The following is a 24,290-nucleotide window of genomic DNA, read 5'->3' as shown; positions in this document are numbered from 1 at the left end:
CAAATGGTACATGTAAGCTCATGGAAGGTTGGTCATCTTTAACAGTTTGCCATGCCTTGAGGATAATTTTGTCACCTGTGCACCTGAGTAAGGACAACGTTCTCCTCACCATTGGTTGGCAGATGACACACTTCTTGAACAGTTTCCCTGAGGCAACCATTTGCGAATTGGACCCTTGTCCTTCCTGGCTTGTATAGGGGAACAGTTAACTAAAATGATCAACACCTCTTTGGCTCCTTCACTCAGAGCCAAGCTACAAGTGACACCTTACACAGGTTGGGCACTTGTCAGCTTACCTCAAGTTTTGATGGGAAATGCAGGCGTCCTGGTTTTACAGCTTGGCTCTCCATTACAACTGCAAGACCAGGATGCTTACATTTCCCATCAAAACTTGAGGAAAGCTAACAAGTGTCCAACCTGTGTCAGGCATCACTTGTAGCTTGGCTCTCAGACTTCAGATTACTGAACAATTCTCTCTGTGCTTCATTCAAGTGAGTTGCTTAATGCCGTTCCTCTCTCGTTTCTGCTTCCATATATGTTTACCTTTTTTGTTTAATAATGCAGAGGAGATCTATGGAAACTGGACGTTGCCCCTGCAAACTTCTCACATCTGGCAGCCAAGGATGAGAGAGGTAAGTTGGACCAATACTCTAGCCTGGCAGGGGATGATCCAAATTAAACACACCAATCCTTATCAGGAAGGGAGCTCATCCCACGCCTTGAGATAAACTTGAAGAGCCAAGCTAGATGTTACTTTTTTCTTGGGTCTGCCTTTCCCCAACTGACTGATGCTCATTCCTGTCAGTCAGACATCAATGGTTGGGACCTAATTTCCCAAGTGCCTCGGCATCCCACTTGGATTGGGACCATGGAGTGGCAGGAGAGGGGACTTCAGCCTCCCCCTGCGTCATGTTCCTAACCTGAAATGGCCTGGGGGGGATCATTATTGATCCCCAACAAGGCAAATAACTCCACCTCCCAGGGCCATTTCAGGTTGGGAAGAATGGTGTATTTGAGAAGCTGAGGAAACTAACGTCTGACTGAAAGGAATGGGAGTCAGGTTTGGGGGACCCAGACCCAACTGAGGAAAAAATGTCACGTCTAGTTTGGCCCTTAGTATAATACCTTTCTTCCACAGAAGTGCTTTGGAATTAATCCCAATGAGGTATGCATGTGGAATTATGTTAAACTGAAATGAAAAATCCACGTCAATTTGGTGAAGAAAATCTTTGGACAGAAGCTGGCAAGAATTCTGTCAGAAAGCTTGCCTACTACCCTTTTCCCTTTTCTGACTAAAATTCCATACGTACATTCAGGACTTTTTTTCTGGGAAAAGAGGTGGTGAAACTCAGTGGGTTGCCCTTGGAGAAAATGCGGCGTGGAGGGCAATCTAAACTCCCCTCTGTCTGGAGATCAGGGGGCGGGGCCACCAGCCATGTGACCATTTTCAAGAGGTTCAGGAACTCTGTCCCACCATGTTCCAGCGGAAAAAAAGCCCTGCGTACATTCCTCCTTGAAAACCCAGACATTTTGAGGAAATTGCTCAAGAAGGAACTATCTCTTATTTGTCATACAAATGGAGCTTTAAACATCTAGGAAAATATTCTGTGAGATATATTTCTAAACTTTACAGTTCAGCTGTGTATATATTTAGAGCAGTAGAGGTGACCCTGGCTGGACTGAGAACTGGCATGCACCCACAGACAGACGGCTGGCACTACCAGCTTCGTTTGGGGCGTAAGACTCCCTTTGTCTCATACTGCTTGCTCCTTCGTATGAGGGCTTAGAAATCAGAGCAAATTTCTCTTTATCACTGTTGCAGGGCAAAAAAAAAATTCTAAACAGGATGAGAGACATTTTTGCTAAGGGCATGTAAAGCCTGGGGGTGTCTAGTGTACAGTCCCTGGCATTTTAAACAGCATCTCTCTCTGTCCTCCTTCTGTGTAATGATTTCCAACCCTCTCTGCGATACACACACACACAGGCCCATCAACTCCATAAACCCTGTGCTGCAACGACGAAAAAAGTACAACAAGAACTGAAGTCTCCTTTGCTAAATCAGGCGCCCCTAATGAGCCATACAAATTATATGCATGAACGTATTACTATTTTGCATTACATATCCTAAATACAGAAGGTTGGATTCAAAGCACTGCCAGCCAAGGGAAGCTGGTGCAGCAGGACTTCCCTTACATACAAAGCTCTTCACGCTTTGGTCGGGCATACCTACGGGACCGCCTCCCTCCCTATGTTCCTCCACGGCAGCTTCGCTTATCTGAACAGGGTCTCCTGCAGGTGCCTGGCTGCACACGGGTGAAATCAACAGCAGCCCATACATGAGCTTTCTCCGTGGTGGCCCCTATCCTGTGGAATGACCTGCCTGAGGAAGTCAGAAGAGCCCCCACTCTCCTGGCTTTTCGTAAACGATGCAAAACCGAACTATTCAAAAAGGCTTTTTACTCAAATGGGAGGGCTGTATTGTAGGGAAGATGCTTCGCTAATGAGTTAGGGACCATAGACCTCATCACTATATTACATATTATCTGCTGCTTTAAATATGTACTCCTATGTACCACCAGCGCTCCATATTGTCTAATGCTAGTCCTAGAATTGATTATGCTCTGCTTCAGTATTTTTTTCTACTCTGTATTGGATTCTTGCTAATACTCTGTCTTTTAAACTTGTATCTATTTACCCTATGGTATTGTTCATGGAAATTTCCTTGATACTGTATTGAAATGTACTTGATACTGATTGTACTAATCTCATACTGTGTAATCCGCCTTGAGTCTCAGTGAGAAAGGCAGACTATAAATGACATAAATAATAAATAAAATAATAAATAATAACATCGATAGTAAACTGGAGAGAGAGAAACAGATGTCTAGCTATCTAGTTGACTAAGAGTCTCTCTACATGAGACCTCTTACACGAGGTTGCTCAAGTGTTGGGAGATGCAATGTTAGCCAGGAAGCGTAGTTTAAAAAGACAGAGCCGAAGGCTCAGTCAGTTTCACCTCTCAACAGGAAAGTATTTTAAAAAGTCACAGCCGGCAAAGATCGCTCCTCAGAGGGTTTATTAAATAGATTTCCCCTCCCTGAAGGCTCGGTCAATTTCAGGTCCCCTTCAGAGATGCAAAGAGGAAATAAACTCTCTGAGGAGCAATCTTTGCTGGCTCTAGAGAGGTGAAAATGACAGAGCCTTCCGCTCTGTCGTATTTACACTACAATTCCAAGTGAACATTGCATCTCCCTTCACTTGAGCATCCTCCTGTAATGCATCTCATGTAGAGAGACTCTAAGAGAGAGTTGCAAGAAGAAGCAGGATATTGCCCTGAGAGTACCAGTCTGGAGACAAGACAAGGAAACGACACTCAATAGAAAGAGAGGTTTTGACCTCATGTTCCTACCTGACTAGCCCTTGCTGCTCCCAGTAGGGTTTTCTTCTCTTTCTCTTTGAACACCAGACATTGCTTCTTCCAACACTTTGGAGCCAACCTGGAATCTAGTGTTTCGGATGACGATTAATTCCCCTTGTGAAATGTAACTCGATTGGTCTTGTTTTAATTCTCCGTTTTCTGTGTCTGTCATTCTCTTTTACCCCTCATTCTTCCGCAGATCCAAGGAGCAATCATAGTTTCTAGTTTGGTGGAAGTGGTCATTGGACTGGTGGGCCTCCCTGGGGCGCTGCTTGGCTACATTGGGCCCCTCACAGTCACACCCACCGTCTCCTTAATAGGTCTCTCCGTGTTTCAAGCTGCAGGAGACAGAGCCGGATCCCACTGGGGCATTGCAGCACTGTAAGCCGCTTGTTTTTCTGTACTGCTCCTTTTCTGTATTCTATACTGCAAAATTGTTGGGGGCAGAGGGGTAGGAATCCCACCCTATAGAACTAAAATCTCAAAGAAAGGAACTGCAGAAGTTAAAACAGGCCAGTTACCCAAATACGCCCTTATCGGCTGAATCCGCACACCTTGGATAATGCACTTTCAATGCACTTTATCAGTCGTTTGAGGTGGATTTTCTGTTCCACACACAAAAAAATCCATTCCAAATGATCTATAAAGAGGATTGGAAGTGCATTATCCAACGTGTGCGGGATCACTCATCATCTCACTTACCCCACGGCCAGTCCAATTCAAACTAAGCTGTATGTGGCTGTATTTTCAGTGGAAGGTATTTTGAAAGAAGAGCCTATTTCAGGCTTCTGGTTTTGATGCACCCACAATGCATAATGTGAGAGCATGTGGTAACCTATTTGATTAGGATAATGCACCCATTTTTTTCCATGCACACACCCTCAGAAATCTAGTGTGGTGTTTGTGTGTACCAATGCTGCATATGCACCAAAAAATATTTGTGTCGTCCGATTCACACCAAATGGCAACCACACATATTAGGAAGATTACAGGTAGCACATGCTTCCATTACCTGCAGATGGCGTACTATAATCGATCGTCTGAAAAGGGCTGAGGTGTGTAGGAGATAGAAATGAGAGCTAAGGAGCACATGAAGGCGGTTGCAATGTTAGCCAGGAAGCTGAGTTTTAAAAGAGATCAGAAGGCTTTGTCAATTTCCTCTCCTTACAGAGCCAGGGAGATTGCTGCTCAGAGGGTTTTATTTCCTCTTCACCTTCCTGAAGGGGAGGTGAAACTGACAGAGCCTTCAGGAGGCAAAGAGGAAATAAACAAACCCTCTGAGCAGCATCTCCTGGGCTCTGTAAGGAGGAGAAATTGACAAAGCCTTCCGATCACTTGTAAAATTCAGCTTCCCGGCTAACATTGTGATTCCCTTCACATGCTCCTCCTTGTGTAATTCATTTCTTGTAGCTTGGCTCTCGGAAAGATGAATCATTCCCAGGGGCATAGAGTGGCGATCACAGTTCACATGAAAGAAACCACAGAGGCATTCATGCACTGGCGAGAAAGGACAGTTCTCACCGCCAGGCTGACAGCACTGTCAGTGAGGTTCATCTCCATCCCTGTGGGATTTGTAGCTCAGCATTTCCACTGCACGTCCTTATACAAGGGCTTTGCATTGACAGATGTATGTGCACTGTTAACATGCTTCACTGCAGCCTTTCTGAATCATTTGTTACTGTTTAAAAGCACCCAACTCTATCTCCCCACAGCCACACAGCAGCTGCGGAGAAAGTCAGTTTTGAAATAAAGGAGAGCTCAACCGGGCTCAAAACGCCACTGCAGAGGTAGAAGTGGCTCCTCCCCCCACCATTTTCCTTGCCAAAAAAGTGCTGGGGGGGGGTTTATTTGCATCTTTTTGCTGCTCCATGTGCACAGAACACTACACGTAGAGTAGTAATAAAGGGAAATAACACCCCCCCAGCCATTTCAGCATGGAAAATGGTGGTGGGAGGAGGCAAAAGCCCCTCCTCCTGTTGCAGCTTTCTGTGCTCAGTCAGGCTCTCCTTTATTTTTAAACTGATGTCCCCCAAAGCTGCTTTAAGGCTGTTGGAAGACAGAGTCTGATCCAGGAAATGCAGTCCCGATTCTTTAAAAAACGAGGATGTCTCGTTTGTCCCTGAGTGCAGTGGCAGAACTCTCTGTAATTAACAACTACAACAACAACATTCAATTTATATTCCGCCCTTCAGGACAACGTAACGCCCACTCAGAGCGGTTTCCAAAGAATGTTATTATTATCCCCACAACAGTCACCCTGTGAGATGGGTGAAGCTGAGAGTGCTCCGAGAAGCGGTGACTGACCCAAGGTCACCCAGCTGGTTTCAAGCGAAAGAGTGGGGAATCAAACCCGGCTCTCCTGATTAGAGTCCCGCGCTCTTAACCACTACACCAAACTGGCTCCAAAAAGGCCATGCTTTTACCCACGTAACATACCTAGTCACCCCACTATGTACAGATGTAAATGCATTACCTTTAATCTGTGAGTTACAAACAGCTCAGCTACAACATGTAGTTCCTAAGCCAGGCGCATTGAAGTCAATGGGCTTAGAAGGGTGTAAACTCTGTTTAGGATTGCGCTGGTAGTTCCCACCGCCAAGAGGCTGATCCTTTGCTCTTGGACCTGCGTATGAAATACATGAAACCAAGACTGACTTCATATATTGTGTTCAAAGAAAGGGTGAAAGCTTTGGAAAGAATAATATTGATGTTTCTTAGCTATTGCTTTGACAGTTGTTTGAGCAGGTTCAGGTTACTGAGTGGGTATGTTTGCCTATCTGATGCCAACAAATTGCAAGTAACTTTTAACAATCTCACGCTTTTAGTTGTACTTATCTGAGTATTAGATTGTATCAGTCAATAAAGGGATTACAAATCTGAAATCAGCAAAGCTATACTAAAGATTCCCACACTAACCGTTCTGGTAGATGTAATTCAGACGGGCATCCTGGAAACCACTGTTTCTGGTTTTGAAAACATGCTGCTGACTTACAGGGGTCATTTCGTAGAAAAAGAGCTGGAGGAACTCATTAACATAACTCATTAGCATAACTCATTAGCATATGACACGCCCCTTGACATGACCAGAAATGTGTCATTAGCATTACTGATGTGCATATGTCACACTCCCTGATATCACCAATCCTGGCTGTTTTGGACCCAATCCTGGCCATTCGGGACCAAAATTGGGCCCAAAATGGCAAAAGGGGGGCTGAAAATGGCTGAAAAGGGGCCCAAAATGGTCAAGATCAGGCTGCTGCTGAACAGGAAAGTGATCCGCCACCCATCAGAGGCCCGATCTGGGCTGTTTTGGCCCCAATCCAGGACAAAACAGGCCCAAAATGGCCGAGAGTCAGGTGTGCAGGGCCACCTGACATGTGACCTCTTTGGGGAACTGCCAGAACTACATTCCTGCGCATTCCCCCTCGAAATGAGCCCTGCTGTCTTACATGATTGTAGAAAAGAGCTCACAAATGTCTAGGTAAGGCTCAGAAACCTGAAAGGGCCTGAGCAGGTTTAAAGAAGGCAGTTAATAAGGCTCTTGTGCCCATTTCCTAGTTCCCCTACTTCGGATTTCATTCCTCTTCTGCACTGGTATGCCACCACCTCCCCCTTCCTCTAGCCCATCAGCCCTTGCTAAAGAATCCTTTCAAAGTCCGAATTTCTTTGAAACCTCAATCTATAAAGCAAAATACTTTATTAAGTGGGAGACACAGTTCATTTGCACAATTTCTTCTTGGTGCAGATCCAAACATCCACTGCTAAGTATCTTTCTGCAAATCTTTCTGCCAAATTCCTGACCACATCACACGCCATCGGATCTGAGCCTAAATTTGGCGTATGCCTCTCTTTGATTCAATAGCATAGTAAAATCAGAAAATGATAGCAGTTCTTAAAATAGGTACATTAAAAAACCTAGGTGCTGTTAAATACCAATAAAATTAGTGAGGCTCACACGTCGAAGGTTCATGTGGACGTAATTTTCTCTGAATGTCACACATTAGATGCAGAATCAAGGCTAAAATACATTTCCATTAAGGATTTGAGATTGGAACCCCCATGTACAGCCACAGGGGCAGGTGGAGACATTTTTCTGAATTGGGGCTGTGATACTGGGGAAAAGGAGATTTAACTCTTTCATGACCAAATTCCTTCCACGTGCTGTTAAACTTTGTGCCAGTTTATTGTTCTTTATAGACTCAGGGTCTGTATGTTTAACTAGGCTGTCCATGCTTTTTTGTTTTTGTTTTAAATGTAGAAGTAAAAGTTGTCCTGACAGCATATGTTTATGGGATAAATCCAGTTACTGGGTTGTGTGAATTGCCCCAATTTACCACGTTGATCGTATTTTTGGATTGCTTTGTATTGGTGTTTTTCAACTGTTCCTTTCTCTTTGGAATAGGTCAATTTTCTTAATCGTTTTATTTGCTCAGTACCTGCGAAAAGTCTCTTTTCTCCTCCCTGGTTACAAATGCGGGCAAGGATGCGTTGTGTTCCGGGTCCAGATCTTCAAGATGTTCCCAGTAAGGATTATCCCCTTTCTTAATGGTTCAGAAGTTGATTTTGTGCTATTTTCAACAGTCGTGTTTCGTTTCTTACCTTTTGTCCAGAGCGCGCACACACCTTTAACTTAATAAAAATGAAAAAAAGCTTTGAACCGGAGCATAGTTTGTGAGCATGGAGCTGCGTTCCTTGGTCACTAGTTACTCTGGCATTGAGAATAACCAACAAGGTTGTGGGCATCTTGGCAGCCAGTTACAGTGGTGCTATATAGAATTTCTAGAGGAAGAATGTCATTTTCTCAGTGGCAAAACGTTGAAGTTTGAATGCTAAGAAAATGCCTAACGCAGAAGAACAACTTCCCACCTTTCTTTCAAAGAACTAAAGGTAGTACACATGGTTCTCCGTTCCCCATTTTATCCTCAAAACAAATCTGTGAGGTAGTTTAGGATTGGTCCATGTCTGGCTGACAGTTACCCAGCGAGCTGCTATGGTAGAATGGAGATTTGAACGTCATTCTTCTAGCTCCTAATCTAATCACTGCATTACACGTCAAGAGAAGCCGGTAAAGCTAAAAAAAATTGGTCACAAATTCATATGATAATACAAAAAATGTTGATGATCAATATACATTTTAAACCAGAAGCTTTTTGTTGGGATTAATGGATAAACAGTTGGAAAATCAACATGGTATTTTATTTCTATACATGACCACGGCAGCCAGGCTTTTATATGCGCAAAAATGGAAAAGTACAATATTGCCTTCAATCGAGGAACATATTGTGAAAATGATGGAATTAGCAGAGATGGCTAAACTTACAGGTCTGATCAGAGATAAAAACATTGCCTATTTTTATGGTTAACTGGAAACCTCTTATTGACTTTCTGCATGAGACAAGGAAAATGAACTGATGATTTGATTTTTAAGAAGATAAATTTGGGAAAAATAAATAGAAGGGGGACAGTATTGGAAAAGGTAAATTTTGGAGATATCAAAACTAAAAGTATAATGTTTGTTAAAATATGATAGGTGTTGTAGAGAAAAATGGAAAATGAAACATATATTATTGCTTTTTGTTATTTTCTTTCTTTTATGTATTTTTTTTTTACTATTTTCTTTTATTTCTTTGCCCCTTTTACTGGGCAATCTTACTAATAAAATTAAAATTCTCTCTCTCTCTCTCTCTCTCTCTCTCTCTCTCTCTCTCTCTCTCTCAAAAAAAGAGAAGCTGGTAAGATTGCTGTGCTCTGGATGAGCAACAATTGTGTACATTTATTGCACAAGAAAAGATCAGGTAGAAAAAGCTCCTAAACTTGGAATATTGCTTCAGTTTGTAGCTTGGAACCTGGCGTAGTTGTGCAATTTTAGATACTGCAAATTCTTTCAAAATGGAAGGAGATCAAAAGAAGATGGAGATTAATATTTAAGTAGATAGACATATAGTCTTTCTTCAGGCGGGAAGGTAGCATGGTAACACCTGATCTTTTCAGATCTTGAAAATAAGCAGGGTTGGCCCTGGTCGGTACTTGGGTGAGAGACCACCAAGGAAGACCGGGGTTGCTCTGCAGTGGAAGGCAATGGCAAACCTTACCTCTGCCCCTCCCTTGCCTTGAAAACTTCTTGATGGGGACGCCTTAAGTTGTAGTGACTTGATCACACACACATGCACAAGTCTTTCTTCCTGCAATCGCGCCTTCATTTCAGACTTTTTACTGACAAACACTGTGAAGACAGTTCGTACTATCTGCATCTCTATCTCTCCCCTCTAGATCATTCTTGCCATTTTGATGGTGTGGCTGCTGTGTTACATTCTAACAGTGACCAATGTATTTCCTCGCGACCCTAACGCCTATGGCTATAAGGCCAGGACGGACTCGAGAGGAGAAATCATGTCAATTGCCCCATGGTTCCGCTTTCCCTATCCTTGTAAGTACTGTTTCTTCATACTTGCTGTATATTCGGGTTCTCGATGCTCTGTGAACTTGCATTTGTAGAATTTCACATAGTATCCGATAGAAACAGGATTTCTGGAAATGTTAGGTCACTAACTCTCATCAGTGTGAAGAGGTGTTTGGAAACATTCAGTCTCTGTCTATGAATTGCTCCCACATTGGCCGTTTCCAGATGGCTTACCTGCCTCCGGAACGTCGCGCCATCTTGCGGGAAAAACACGAAATATCGCGTTTTCTCACACGAGTTTTGCGCAACATCGCGTGACGTTGTGCAAAATTCGCACGAGAAAATGCGATATTTTGCGTTTTCCCCGCAAGATGGCACGACGTTCCAGAGGCAGGTAAGCCATCTGGATACGGCCATTGTGTGGAGAGGTGCTTCAGTGGCCAGCATGAGCAATTGTTTCTCCCTTTGGTCATCTTCTCCCATTCATAGATATCGGCTCTCCGTCACTTACCCTTAATTCCCCTTCTTCCATTTCAGTGACCCATGAAAGCACCATCAAATTCTCAGAAATAAGCATGTAAAACAATGTAATGGAACCAAGGGAAGGTGTCGAACTTTTTGGATTTGATTGTCAGTGCAGAATTTTCATTTTCTCTGTTCGGGACTGGGCTTTGCATGTACCTAAGCTATGATATCCTTGCATTTATATGAGAATAAATAGGCTCTTCTTCTCGGTAATGTACCTTTCCTCTTTCTCAGGTATGTATCCAACCACCCAGGCATGGTAGGCACACAGAGTATTCCCAGATTCTTCCCTGCAGTGCTTCCTGACACCAAGAAAGATCATTTCTAGGTCATGGGATCCGTGCAGAGGAACAGCCATGTGGCTCAGTGGCCACGAGTAAGGAGAAACGGTGTGTGTGTGTGAAATCTACTGCTTTCCACAGTGGAGATGTGTTTGCAGAAGAGCAAGAAGTGATTTCACCCCATGTTCTTCTTCACTCCAGCCCCTCCAACCCCCCTAGTTATTCCTCTGTGTGGGTCCCATGACTCTGAGAATGAACTTTCAGGGAGTCAGAAGGTGTTGCGGGAACAGAGAAGAATGCAGGAAAACTCCGCATTCCATGTAAGGAGTGGTAGGATACATGCCTCTCTGCCTTTCAGTACTGCTTCATAAATTAGGCCATGATTTTTTTGTGTTGTTCGCACAACCAGAATAAGAGCTGCATGGTGTGTGTGGGGGGGTGGGAGGAACCAGAACACTGGACTTTCATGGTTCACAGAAGTTCTTTCTACTTGGAAATAGAGAGGCATCCTTGACAGATAGGTTATCTAAAAGCTAAGCTACAAGAGATGAATTACACGAGGACGCGCACCTGAAGACAGTCGCATTGTTAGCCAGGGTCATAGATCCAGAGGAGTTAGCCGTGTAAGTCTGTAGCAGCAAAATCCAAAAGAGTCCAGTAGCACCTTTAAGACTAACCAACTTTATTGTAGCATAAGCTTTCGAGAATCACATTTCTCTTTGTCAGATGAATGCATCTCCCCTAGTGTCTATGGTAAGCAACATGGAGACCAGGAAGGTGGTAGGATTGCCAGCCCATGACCACAAGGATGCCATCACATCTAGTCTAGGCCGTAATGAGAGACCCATTTGCAGTTATCAGATACTGTATTTTTCTCTCTGGGTTACACCTACTTATCTTTCCTTATTCTAGGTCAGTGGGGGATCCCAACAGTGACAGCAGCTGCAGTGCTGGGAATGTTCAGTGCTACCTTGGCTGGGATCATTGAGTCGATTGGCGATTATTATGCCTGTGCTCGGCTTGCTGGAGCTCCTCCTCCACCTGTGCATGCCATTAACAGGTAGGAGACAAGCAGCACCTGTGCTACTTTATGTTGCTTTGATATTTGAAAAATTCAAGAAAGACAACCATTTTCTAAAAACTTAACCTCACCTTCCAATCATGTGACTTACCAAGCAGCCAGCTGATGAACTAGGGGAAGAAGCAGTCCAAGGCCGTTTCCACACGGCTTACCTTGTTCCGGAAAACAGCGAAATCTTGCACGAAATCACGTGAGAAGACGCGATAACAGCGTCCTCTCGCGAGATTTTGCACAAGATTTCGCTGTTTTCTGGAACAAGGTAAGCCGTGCGGAAACGGCTCAGCTCTTCATGATGTCAAATAACAACAAAATCAACAACAATAACAGTCTGCTTATATATCGGCCTTCTGAACAGATTACTGCCCACTTGGAGTGCTGAACAAAGTCAGTGTTATTATTATCCCCACAATGCAGCTGGGGAACCGGGGCTGAGAGGAGTGGCTTACCCAAGGCCTCCTGCAGAGCTCATGGCAGGAGTAGAAGCTGGACCAGCAGAAAGCTGATTCACAGTCCAGCCACTTAACCACAGTGGTGCAGCAGCTTCTCACGGATCATAACTGAGGATACAGGACTCAGGAGCGGAGAGGTTTTTGAACAACTGGACATGCCGAGGCCACTCTTCCGCCACGCGCTGGGGCCTTTGATTTGTTAACGCAGTCAAAGAGAACATGATTTCAGCTTTCCACTCTTACATTTCTGGAAGGTGGGGACAGCTGCCTCTTTGGCATGCCATATAGTTCTTGTGCTTATCTTTGGAAAACAAGAAGCAACTCCAGTAGCCACTCTTAAAACTGCCAGACCCAAAAGTTATATTTTTAAAGAGTCCTTGCGTTGGATCCAGCCAGCTTTTTCACTCCCCTAGTTCTCCTTCCCAGTACAGTTCCCATTCCACAGGGCTTCTGTACAAGCAGATCCCATAGCTTTTTCTGATGGTCAAAGGTGATCCCTCCTTCTATTTTCACCAGCAGGGTTTGGGTTCTCCAACCTCTTTTTTTGGGATCAAATTAATGTATCTTGTGAAAAGTATTTCTTGCAAGCTTCTGCTGCAATTCTTCTAGACCATTCCCTATGTAGCTGGAGTCTGCGCAGGGCTTTCCCCTTCAATCCATTTTCTCTTTCAGTTTCTTACAGTGCTATGAAAATCAGTTCCATTGAAATGAATAGGATGTACTTCCAGATCATTTGGTTGCACAGCCAGAAATGTTGGTATTGGGAAAAGGAGGATTATAGGCACATTGGTGAAGCACTGTAAATAGAAGTACAAATAGCCTATCTGTATGAATGTTATTTATTTTTTCAAATCCATTTTTAATTAATTTTGCAAAGAATAATTAACTGCCCGTCAACTTCATATTTATTGGACAGAACAGTAGAAGACAGGAACAAGCTTTGAGAAACTAGATACAATCCTGCCTACACATTCTTGTTCCGAATAACTTCATACAATAGCTAGAGACTTACTTTAATTAAAAAAACCCTTAAAATTTAGAGCCTAGAATACCATGAGAGACCCAGCCCCCACACTCAGGTCCAGGTGAGTTTTAGTAGGATTGATGTTAGCTATTGATTTCAGAGAAACGTGCTGCTAAGTTCATGGTGGTGGTGGTGGTAGAGTGTGCCCTCATGTCATAGCTGACTTACGGCGACCCCTGCTGGGGTTTTCAAGACAGGAGGCTACAGAGGCGGTTTGCAGTTGTCTGCCTCTGCAACCCTGGTCTTCGCTGGAGGTCTCTCATCCAATTACTAACCAAGGCCGACCTTGCTTAGCTTCTGAGATCTGACGAGATCAGGCTCACCTGGGCTATCCAGGTCAGATAAGTTCATATTCTAATCTTAACATGAAAGTGTAAAGGTTCCCCATATTAATACACTGCTGGTTTTATTAACTCCTGTCAAGTGTTAGGCGGCATGCAGAGGACAACTTCCTGTACTGCTATTTTTATGTAACTGAAGCTTTTCTTAGATGAACACAGTCCATGTGTTGTAATAATGGATTCAAGTAGGTCAGCCATGTGTCTTCAATAGCAATACATTTGTTAAGTCTTTTAAGTTGCTGCAAGACCTTTTGTCATTGTGGTGTAGTGGAGAGAGTTAGTTTGGGGACCCAGGTTCAAATCACAAATCACCCTGGGATGAACAAGGACTTGATCTCAATATACAAATGACACACCTTTGCAAAACATGGAACTCCCCTCCTGTGACCATGGTTAACTAGTTTGCCATACTTTGTATTTTCCTGGCTAGTTTTGAGTTTTACATATTTACATTTTCTCCTGCGCTACCTACATTTTTTTGGCCCTTTGAACTTGGAGCTTGATTTTGTACCCCAAAATAGGCTTGCCAATCTCCCAGAATTACAGCGGATCTCCAGACTACAGAAATCAATTCCCCTGGAGAAAATGGCTGCTTTGGAAGATGGACTTTATGGCATTATACCCTGCTGAGGTCCCTCCCCTCTCCCAAAGTCCATCCTCCCCAAGCTCTACCCCCAGATCTCCAGGAATTTCCCAGCCAGGCATTGCAATCCTACCCCAAAATAACATGACTACCTACTGAGGGTCTATTTATAGTATCTTGGCTCTAGTCCATAAAAGCTTGGTGGTGGCAGAGTGTCCTCAAGTCATAGCTGACTTATGGCGATCCCTGGTGGGGTTTTCACCATAAGAGACTAACAGAGGTGGTTTGCCATTGTCTGGCTCTGCAACCCTGGTCTTCATTGGAGGTCTCCCATCCAATTACTAACCAAGGCTGACCCTGCTTAGCTTCTGAGATCTGACAAGATCAGGCTAACCTGGGCTATCCAGGCCAGGGCCCATAAAAGTCTGGGCTAGAATAAAACATTAGTCTTTAATTCTGGTTTATTTAAAATAGCCAGTAGCTCAGAACATGGTAATTCCTTGGTTACATGATAAAGGAGTTCTGACCATGCAGGGTGGGCACAGGGCATCATCATACACTTGTGCCTCTAGTATTGTGACTGTTTTCTATGTGCCTTTTCTTTACTCCAGGGGCATTTTTACAGAGGGAATCTCTTGTATAATTGCTGGGTTGCTGGGCACTGGCAACGGTTCCACTTCTTCCAGCCCTAACATTGGAGTCTTGGGCATCACTAAGGTACAATATTGCCACGTTTGATAGCATCTTCTGTTTCTAGGATCTTGCATTAGTCATGGTCCATAGGGCTATGCTGGGAGGAGGCCCAGGAATATCTGATGGATTGGAACGCAGCTGTCTGCTTCCTCTTGTGCTCCAGGAGCGGCACCAGGCTTCCAGTTTGTTTGTATGTTTACTTATTTATTTATAGTCCGCCTTTCTCATTGAGACTCAAGGTGGATTACACAATGTAAGTCAATATGATCAACGGCTAGGATATCCAATAAACAACGCAAAAGGGTTTGGATTGCAGAAGTTTGAAAACAAGCAGAAATCTGATACAGAGCTGAAACAAAGCATAAGCATTGAAACATGACACATTATATAATGCAGAAATTACCAGATAGGGGCATACTTACAGCAACAGACAGTACACAGTGGTATAGTCTGCAGTCCCTGTCCCTTTACCAAAGCCTATTTCTGAACCATTTCCTTACAGTACAGCACTCTTACTTGTGTAAAAAGTTCTCCAGATTAATTCAGTTTATTGCACCTGTGCAAGATAAGATGGAGTTTTTAATTTGCTAGTTCCGTCACAGTTTGGCTCCCTGTGATTTAATTCACATGACTACCTACCATAATCACTCAAGGGTCATCACTGAAATAATCCAGCCATCTTTTCATTAAGCAGAACACACACACACACACACCACCCCTTTTGTGGGATGGTGGGGCAAATGAACTGTTCCATAATGTCTTTTGAAAAACCTGTTTGTACATTTTTGATCTTCAGGTCTTTAAGGCACAGGGATTGGTTAATGTCACACAAATATCTTTTGTAAGGAGCGGCGAACATCTTCTGTTGCATAACTTTACTTGTCCGTTATGACCCCCTTACAGCAAAACACTAAAAGATAATCCAGTCACAGTGGGCAGGATAGTATCAATTTGTCTAATTCCACTCCAGTGACCAAAAAGTTTCTAGGATTGTCTCCAATCTTAACGGCATCATGTTTCCTGGTCACACATTTCAGTGCTGCACAAAAAGCATGCCAAAAAAGTAAGCAGCCTAGTTTTAGATGATTATAGCGTTTTCATGTTTTTATGTAAACTTGTATAAAATCACGTTTTATTCTATTTTAAATGATGTGATCTGCCCTTAGCCCGCCTGGCAGGGAGGGTGGAATAGAAGTCAAATAATAAATAATTAAATTGTCCATAGCAAAAGCCAAAACCAACAGCCATGGAATGCCTTTTATTTAGACCAACCAAAATAATGCAATGTGGTCTGCAAGCCTTTTGTTCTCTGTAATTCTTCATTAAGCTGGATGATTAAAAAAGGGGGGTATGGCTGAAAAATCCCCCCCCCCCCTCAGTGATGCAGGATGATCAGCTTTTGGAATATTTTCTTTATAATTGACTCTACTTAACCATCAGATGGGAATATTGGTTTGTTTCTATTGTAGTTATTTTAGATATAATAATAATAACAACATTCAATGTATATGCCACCCTTCAAGACAATGTAATGCCCACTCAGAGAGGTTTACAGAGCATGTCATTATTATCCCCATAACAACAATCACAGGGTGGCTGGGGCTGAGAGAGCTCTGAGAAGCTGTGACTGACCCAAGGTCATCCAGATGGCTTCAAGTGGAGGAGTGGGGAATCAAACCCGGTTCTCCAAGATTAGAGTCCTGTGTTCTTAACCACTACGCCAAACTGGCTCCCACTATCTCACTAAAATTTGAAAGCCAGGCACTTTTCTGTAGAAAAACAGTGTATCTGTCCTGAGAGATTCAGAATCTAACCAGAGAAGGAATGACAAATGAGAGCTAAGCTGCAAGAGGCGAATTACACAATGACCCGCACGTGAAGAGAGTCACAATGTTAGCCGGGAAACTGAATTTTAAAAGAGATTGCAAGGCGTTGTCAATTTCTCCTCTCTACAGCAGCAGGGAGATGCTGCTCAGAGGGTTTGTTTGCCTGGAAGGCTCTGTCTTTCCACCTCCCCTTCTAGGAGGCAAAGGGGAAATTAACAAACCCTCTGAGCAGCATCTCCCTGGGTGTAATTTGTCTCTTGTAGCTTAACTCTAAGTAGATGGGACAGGGGAAAGAACATACAAAGCAAAAAACTGAACACTAATATTCCAGAGGACAAAAGTCTGAGTTAAGTAATTTCCTTTGGCCATCTTTCTCATGCAGGTGGGCAGCAGAAGGGTAGTGCAGTATGGTGCTGGGATCATGCTTATTCTGGGCACGATCGGCAAGTTCACGGCGCTGTTTGCTTCTCTCCCAGACCCCATCCTTGGAGGAATGTTCTGCACCCTATTTGGTAAATTTAATCTGTCCTAGTACTATTTTGTAAAAACAGCCAGCAGGGGACAGAAGAATACTAGTAAAATCACTTATTCACACCCTCATGTGAAGATACTTTGAAACATTCTGTCATGATTGGGACATTAAGTGCCACTCGGGGCTTTCTTAGTAGGCTATGGCAGCTATTTCAGAAAGGAGACAGGAGGGGATTTCTAGCTATCGTGATTATGAGAGAAAATATGAAAATGTAGATTACATTTAAAGAAAGGCAAAGAGTATCTTTGACTTGGTGTGGGCAGGGCTCATTTTGAGGGGGAACGCACAGGAACGCAGTTCCGGCAATTCCCCAAAGAGGTCACATGTCAGGTGGCCCCGACCATCCGACTCTCAGCCATTTTGGGCCCGTTTTGGCCTGGATTGGGGCCAAAACGGCCTGGATTGTGCCTCTGATAGGTGGTGGATCACTCTCCCACTCAGCAGCGGCCTGATCCTGACCATTTTGGGCCCCTTTTCGGCCATTTTCAGCCTCTTTTTGCCATTTTGGGCCCAATTTCAGCCCTGAATGTCCAGGATTGAGTCTAAAACAACCAGGATAGATGATGTCAGGGGGTGTGGCATATGGAAATCAGTCATGGTAATGGCACACTTCTGGTAATGGTAAGGGGCGTGGCATATGCTAATGAGCTACGCTAATGAGTTCCTCCAGCTTTTTTTCTATGAAATGATCCCTGGGAGTGGGCCAAAAAGAAATAAAAGGCAGCACAAAATGTTATGTAGTCTCGTGTAGACAGGGAAGGATGCCAGGCAGTTCTGCAAGCCATAAGAAAATGGGCTCAGAGATGCCTAAGAAGTAATTAAGCCTTACTGAAGATGTTATTTTCTTCGAAGGGAACAGAAGTAGGGGCTTTGGATGGGGCCATGGCCTAGCAGTATAGCATCTGCTTTGCATGCAGAAGGTCACAGGTTCAAGCCCTGGCATCTCCAACTAAAAGGATGAGGTAGTAAGTAATGAGAAAGACCTCTGCCTGCGACCCTGGAGAGCAGCTGCCAGTCCGAGTAGACAATACTGACCTTGATAGAGCAGTCGTCTGACTCAGTATAAGGCAGCTTCATGTGTTCCTATGGAATCTCTGTTCTGTTCAGAATCAGTGCCCCTGATGTGCTGCAGCCAAGACTTTAGCCTTAGCCCTACCCCTGATGTCCAGTCGGCACTTACAAGAAGAGTGAATTTCCCCTCCTTCCCTTTTCGCAGGCATGATCACAGCGGTGGGGCTGTCCAACTTGCAGTTTGTCGACATGAACTCCTCCCGCAACCTTTTCGTTCTGGGCTTTGCAATGTTTTTTGGGCTCACGCTTCCAAACTACTTGGATTCCCACACAGATGCCATCAACACAGGTAATAGAAAAGTCACTGGGACTTTTGCCTTGTCTAAGGTTGATGACAAGCGCAACAGAATTCTCACTTTGACCTCTAATGGAAGAGGAACCTAGATCAGCTCTCAGGCCCTGGGGTTTGTGCTTGAGGAAAATGATCTCAAGGTTCCTCATTATTCCTTGGAGTTTCATGCCCTTTGCGCTAAGATCTTCAGCAACATAAAACTTATGTTGAGATGACAGTCATGTTTTTCTTGGTCTTGCTTCTCGATTAGTATCATTTCTCATTTTAAAACCAGACACCTTTTAAAGGTTCATATATTTATTTATTAAAAGTTTCCCCATCCTAATTAAGATCCTCTGTGGCTGATTACTGACTTTAAGGCATAATTGAGTTGCTGGGTACTGTAATTATCTGTAATACTTAGGTTCATCTGTAGGATTTTATAGCCTAAGGCTGGGATCCATGTGGTTTTATTTATTTTGAATTATGCTGTATGTTTTGTTGGGATTTACTGGGTTTTATGATGTTTTGTTTTGATTTTAACTTATGTAAATTGATTATTTCAAGCTCAACAGAAGCAGTATAAAATCAAATATTACTTATGAGTAGGGCAGCAAAATGCATTGACAAAAGTATGATTGGAAACTGGGTGGTTTTCTTTTAGGGAAAGGACCGTGGCTCAGTGGTAGAACACAGCTTGTATGTACAAGGTCCCGGGCTCAACCCCTGACATCACCAATTAAAAGGAACAAGTAATAAGTCGGTGATGAGAAAACCTGAGACTTTGGAGAGTTGTTGCCAGTCAGAATAGGTCTCTATAAACTAAGGGTCTGATTCAATATATGGCAGTTTCATGCATGTACTTTTCTTGTTATGACAGGAAGATACATAATATAAAGAACTACATCCGGGCCATGATTTCAGCTAGAAAAGTATCTTTGAATTTGTGTCCTTAAAGCTCAGTGTTTCAAAGAAATAACCTGTGTGTTATTTTTCATGATCACTGTTGAATTATGTGCATGTGTGATTCGCTCTGGAATGGGCTAAAGCATCAGGATAGGAGAACTGCAGGAAGGGAACGTAAATGTCATTCAAACGCATATGCCAAGCTTGCCTGTATGTCAGATAATACAAATTTCAGATCTTGAGATGTCATCAGGGACCGCCTCCCTTCCCTACAAGGTGTTTTTAAGAGAATCGGCTATTATGGGACTCACGTTCATCTCTGGGACTTTCCAGTTTAGAAAAGAGACCACTGAAAAGGGACATGACAAGAGCTTTCTAAAATTACAGACGGGATATAGAGAGGGGACTGAGAGAACTTTTTCTCCCTCTCTCCAAATACCAGAACTCAGGAGCATCGGGTGAAGTTGAGAGTCACTAGACGGACAAAAAGGAAATGCTTCTTTACTCAACAAGTGATTAAAATGTGGCATTTGCTGTTGGAGGATGTAGTGATTGCCGTAGGCATAGACAGCTTTAAAAGGGGGATTAGATTGATGGAGGATAGATCTGTCAGTGGCTGCTCACCATAGTAACTAAGAAGAACCTCTACATTTACAGGCAGTAAACCTCAGAAGACCAGTGCCAGGAGCAGGGCTCATTTTGAGGGGGAACGCGCCGGAACGCAGTTCCGGCAGTTCCCAAAGAGGTCACGTCAGGTGGCCCCGCCCACCTGACTCTCGGCCATTTGGGGCCCGTTTCAGCCTGGATTGGCGCTGAAATGGCCCGGATCGGGCCTCTGACGGGTGGTGGATCACTCTCCCACTCAGCAGCGGCCCGATCCTGACCATTTTGGGCCCCTTTTCGGCCATTCTCAGCCCCCTTTTGCCATTTTGGGCCCAATTTTGGCCCTGAATGGCTAGGATTGGGTCCAAAACAGCCAGGACAGGTGATGTCAGGGGGTGTGGCATATGCAAATCAGTTATGCCAATGACACACTTCTGGCGATGGCAAGGGGTGTGGCATATGCTAATGAGTTATGCTAATGAGTTCCTCCAGCTCTTTTTCTATGAAATGACCCCTGGCCAGGAGACAACATCAGGGAAGGCCTTGGTCTCTATGATCTGTCATTGGTCCTCTAAAGTAACTGGTTGGCCATTGTGTGAAATGGGATGCTGGACTAAATGGACTGGTGGTCTGATCCTGCACGGCTCTTCTCATGTTCTTGTATTCTCTTCCAGGCATTGCTGAAATAGACCAGATATTAACAGTGCTGTTAACCACAGAAATGTTTGTTGGAGGCAGCATTGCATTCATACTGGACAACACAATTCCAGGTACAGCTATTCGTGTGCCTTGCAGTGTGCTTGTGTTTCATGTTTCGAGTGCATAAAATCCAGAGGGAATCCGTCACATTCTATTCCACATTCTTGAACTGAAGAAACGTTGAAGCAAGAAGTCCGTTTCTTTGAGAGAGACCGCCTGTATTCACTTAATAAATTTCTGTACCGCTTTTCCTATAAAGCTGAAAGCGGTTTTGAATTTTTTTTAACTCCATTTACAAAGAGAGAACAAAACATTATCCACTCCTAAAAGAGCGGAAAGCCGATGTTCAACTCTTCTAAAAAAACACTTCATAATAAACTACAGAAGGGAAGGAACCACCTTCACATCATTTTGCGGCCCTTTCTAAAAAGATGCAACGGCCACAGAAAATATCTTTGCCCAGGCTGAGGTTGTCTTCACTTCTTAGAGAAGGAACCAAAAGCAGATCCTAGTAAAAAGGTTGTAGATTCCACCCAGGTTCATATGGAGAGAGGTGGATCTTCCAGGAAGAGCGTTCCAAGCCGTGAAGTGCTTTGAATATCAAAACCAGACCCTTAAATGGAGCCTGGAAACAACCTGGCAGCCAATGCAGACAGTATATTACCATGCTATGATTGGTCCAACCAGCTCCTGCCAACATACTACTGCATTCTAAGTCAACTGTAGTTTCTGAATAATCTTCAAGAGCAGCCCCACATTAAGTATGTTGCAGTAATCTAATCTTGAGGTTATGTAGTATGGTTTATAGGATTTTTTTGATGCAGTAAGCACACATTTGCCGTTTGTTTGTATGGGGTAGAATTTTTGACCATGGTTTTAGTTAACCATTTACAAATTGTGCTAATTAGTGGGTTGTATATAGGATTGGCTTTGGCCACCTCTTCTTGTCACTACTGTCTGGACAAAGGTAGACTGCCTGAGCCTGCCACTGAAAACACACAGAATTTTAGGTCCAGCCTTAAATAAATGCATTGATAGCAAATTGAGTTGCTTTGATTCTAGTCTTCATTCCAAACTCAACTGGTTTCACTCTGATCTTTACTATTCTCAGGGACTCAAGAGGAACGTGGCCTCATACAGTGGAAAGCCGGAGCACATGCTAACAGTGAAACGTCTATAAATCTGAAGAGTTATGATTTTCCATTTGGGATGGGAATGGTTAAAAACATTCACTGGTTGAAGTATGTGCCAGTTTGTCCAGTTTTCAAGGGCTTTAAGTCAAAGCCAAAGACAGATGACAGCACATCAGAACACGTACCAAACATGACCAACATCCCCGTTGTATGCTCAAGGGTGTGAAGAGACTCCTGTTAAGTGCTGTTGAGGATCAAGCACCCAAAGAAAACAAGCGGTGGGAAGGAAAGTGTGTGAAATTCCTGTATATTTCAAATATGTCCCAATGAAGAGAGTACTCAGCAAGAGAGGATTTATGACCAAACTATCTAAGAGGATGTGTACTGCTTCTCTTGCACCATTTTTTGCAACGGTTTAAGACAGTAGCTAAGATTTAACCTGGAGATGTTCTACAAACTGAATGCTGCCAGGAAACATTCACAGGAAGACTCCTTATTTTGGATGCTGCATATCTTAGGAGCTTAAAAGAAATATATTTGTGCATGATACAAGTGACAGCGGTTTAACAATTCAGCAGTCGTACAGTAAGGCTGTATATATTCTCTGTTTTTTTTTTAAATTTGGACTCCCAGTCAAAATTATGCATATATAATTGCCTTACATATTTTTATTCTGCCTTTGTGATTGATGTTTGAGTAACTTGGACTTTGTGTGTGTGGCAAGAATGGATGAACAGACGGAAGGGGGCAGCCTGTTCAGTTGCATTTTCAAGTTTCTCTTCAAAACCATGAGGCGTGAACTTTTATCTGCTGGTTTATTAAAAAAGCAATGCTCAAGACACGAAGTTCGGTTTCTGCTACCAAATACTGTGTTGTTATTGAGCACACCAAGAAAAACTCCAACTCAGCAAAAGGTTGCAGTCTTTGCTTCATGCATTCCAATCCAAAATGTGGGATTTTTTTTTACAACGATAACATGAGCCACAGAAGACATGGGCCTAGACGGCAATATGCAAAAACCAATGCAAAGTACAGTTGGACTACAGCTCTTGCAAAATGAAAGGTCAAGACCCAAACAGGGATATGCATTTGGGGTCCAACTTTTGTTTGTATATAAACAATTAAGAATAACCTGTCCTACTGCACCAATAAAACCTCATGCCAATACACTTTTGCAAAGAAGGGTTGTTAATGGTTATTAAGGCAACCTAAGTGTGTCGTTAGCAAAATGTTAGCAACATTTGTTAGCAAATTAGCAACAAAATGTGTCATTAGCAAAATGTTTCTAACTTCAGTTTTGCTCTTCTAGCTTAATAGTGAGATGATGTCCTTCATAATAGTTGGAACATATCTGCTAAGGTCCTTAACAAGAATAAAATCTGTTTTCTAACTTTTGGGGAAATACACTTTTCTGACAGAAACAAGCTTTAATCAGATATACCAAGACTACTGGAAAGTCAACACTGTTGTGAGAGGTTTGATTGCTTGCAATATGGCTTGGCATAGGCATTCCAATACTAAACAGAAACGTTCAGAAAACCTGTGCTGTAGAACAAAATCTGAGTCCTGTAGCACCAAGCTTTCGTGAGGCAGAGCTCGCTTCATCAGATACAAATGAGAATGAGCAGCCCTTATACCTAATTCGGAAGTTGAGAGGGGTATTACAAAAAACTGGCCCTTCTTTGTAACATCCCTCCCACCTTCTGATCTGGGTATAAGAGAATCTTTGTTCTCATTTGTATCTGACAGAGCAAGCTTTGTGTTATGAAAACTTTTATCCTCGAAAATGTGATTTGTCTTTACAGTGCTGTACTGGACTTGAATTTTGTTCTACTACTACAGACTAACGGGGCTACCCACCTGATGCTATCTTGATGTACTGTGGTGGCTGAGATCGACATAACAATTCTGTGCACACTTACCTGAGAATGTCCCATTATAGTCGATGAGACTTAAATATATCAAGATTTAGAGCTATGAATCAGGAAGCCTCTGGTGCAAATTCTACCATTCCCATGAATTCACTTTGCTGTCCTTAAGCAAGCCACTATGTGGATTTTCTTGTAGGTGTACAGTTACAAGGCCAAGTATTCCATCATTTAAAAGCACTTCTCAAGTACTTGTTATAAGCGTTCTGTTAATAGGTACAAGTTAATAAAAATGCCTACCTTAAAACTGAGTTGCTACAGAAAGCTAATATAAATTAATGAGGTTGGGCAGACATTTTCCTGAATGCCGATAACACCACCACACACATTTTGTTTCTGGACAATTTAGCAATGCACCTTGCTTGAAATGGAATTTCCAGGGCTCAATCTGAAGATGCAATGGCTTCACCATTCCACACCAGTTTGTTCTTGAGAAATTAATCTTCATTGGCATTTTACACAATGGGAATTGTAATGAAAGTTCAGGACTGAAAAGGTGCATGACTAACGAACAGCTATCTGGATG

General features: G+C 43.1%; 1 protein-coding gene across 4 annotated transcripts in view; it reads left to right on the top strand.

Moving 5' to 3' along the window:
• Positions 1-23,003, top strand: part of SLC23A1 (solute carrier family 23 member 1) — a 37,993-nt gene extending 14,990 nt beyond the window's left edge. For all 4 annotated transcript variants that reach the window (XM_054994282.1, XM_054994290.1, XM_054994299.1 and 1 more), the window contains 10 exons: positions 565-632; positions 3,618-3,799; positions 7,821-7,941; positions 9,689-9,845; positions 11,537-11,684; positions 14,714-14,819; positions 17,004-17,133; positions 18,370-18,513; positions 20,679-20,774; positions 21,815-23,003. In XM_054994282.1, coding sequence (XP_054850257.1) covers positions 565-632; positions 3,618-3,799; positions 7,821-7,941; positions 9,689-9,845; positions 11,537-11,684; positions 14,714-14,819; positions 17,004-17,133; positions 18,370-18,513; positions 20,679-20,774; positions 21,815-22,062 — 1,400 coding nt within the window. In that variant the 3' untranslated portion in view covers positions 22,063-23,003. The remainder of the gene's footprint in view (positions 1-564; positions 633-3,617; positions 3,800-7,820; positions 7,942-9,688; positions 9,846-11,536; positions 11,685-14,713; positions 14,820-17,003; positions 17,134-18,369; positions 18,514-20,678; positions 20,775-21,814) is intronic.
• The last annotated feature ends 1,287 nt before the right edge of the window (positions 23,004-24,290 follow it).

This window comes from Eublepharis macularius, chromosome 1 (genome assembly GCF_028583425.1).
Source record: "Eublepharis macularius isolate TG4126 chromosome 1, MPM_Emac_v1.0, whole genome shotgun sequence".
Taxonomy (NCBI): domain Eukaryota; kingdom Metazoa; phylum Chordata; class Lepidosauria; order Squamata; family Eublepharidae; genus Eublepharis; species Eublepharis macularius.
Note: the sequence above shows the minus strand (reverse complement) of the source record. Positions and strands in the feature narration are given on the sequence as shown.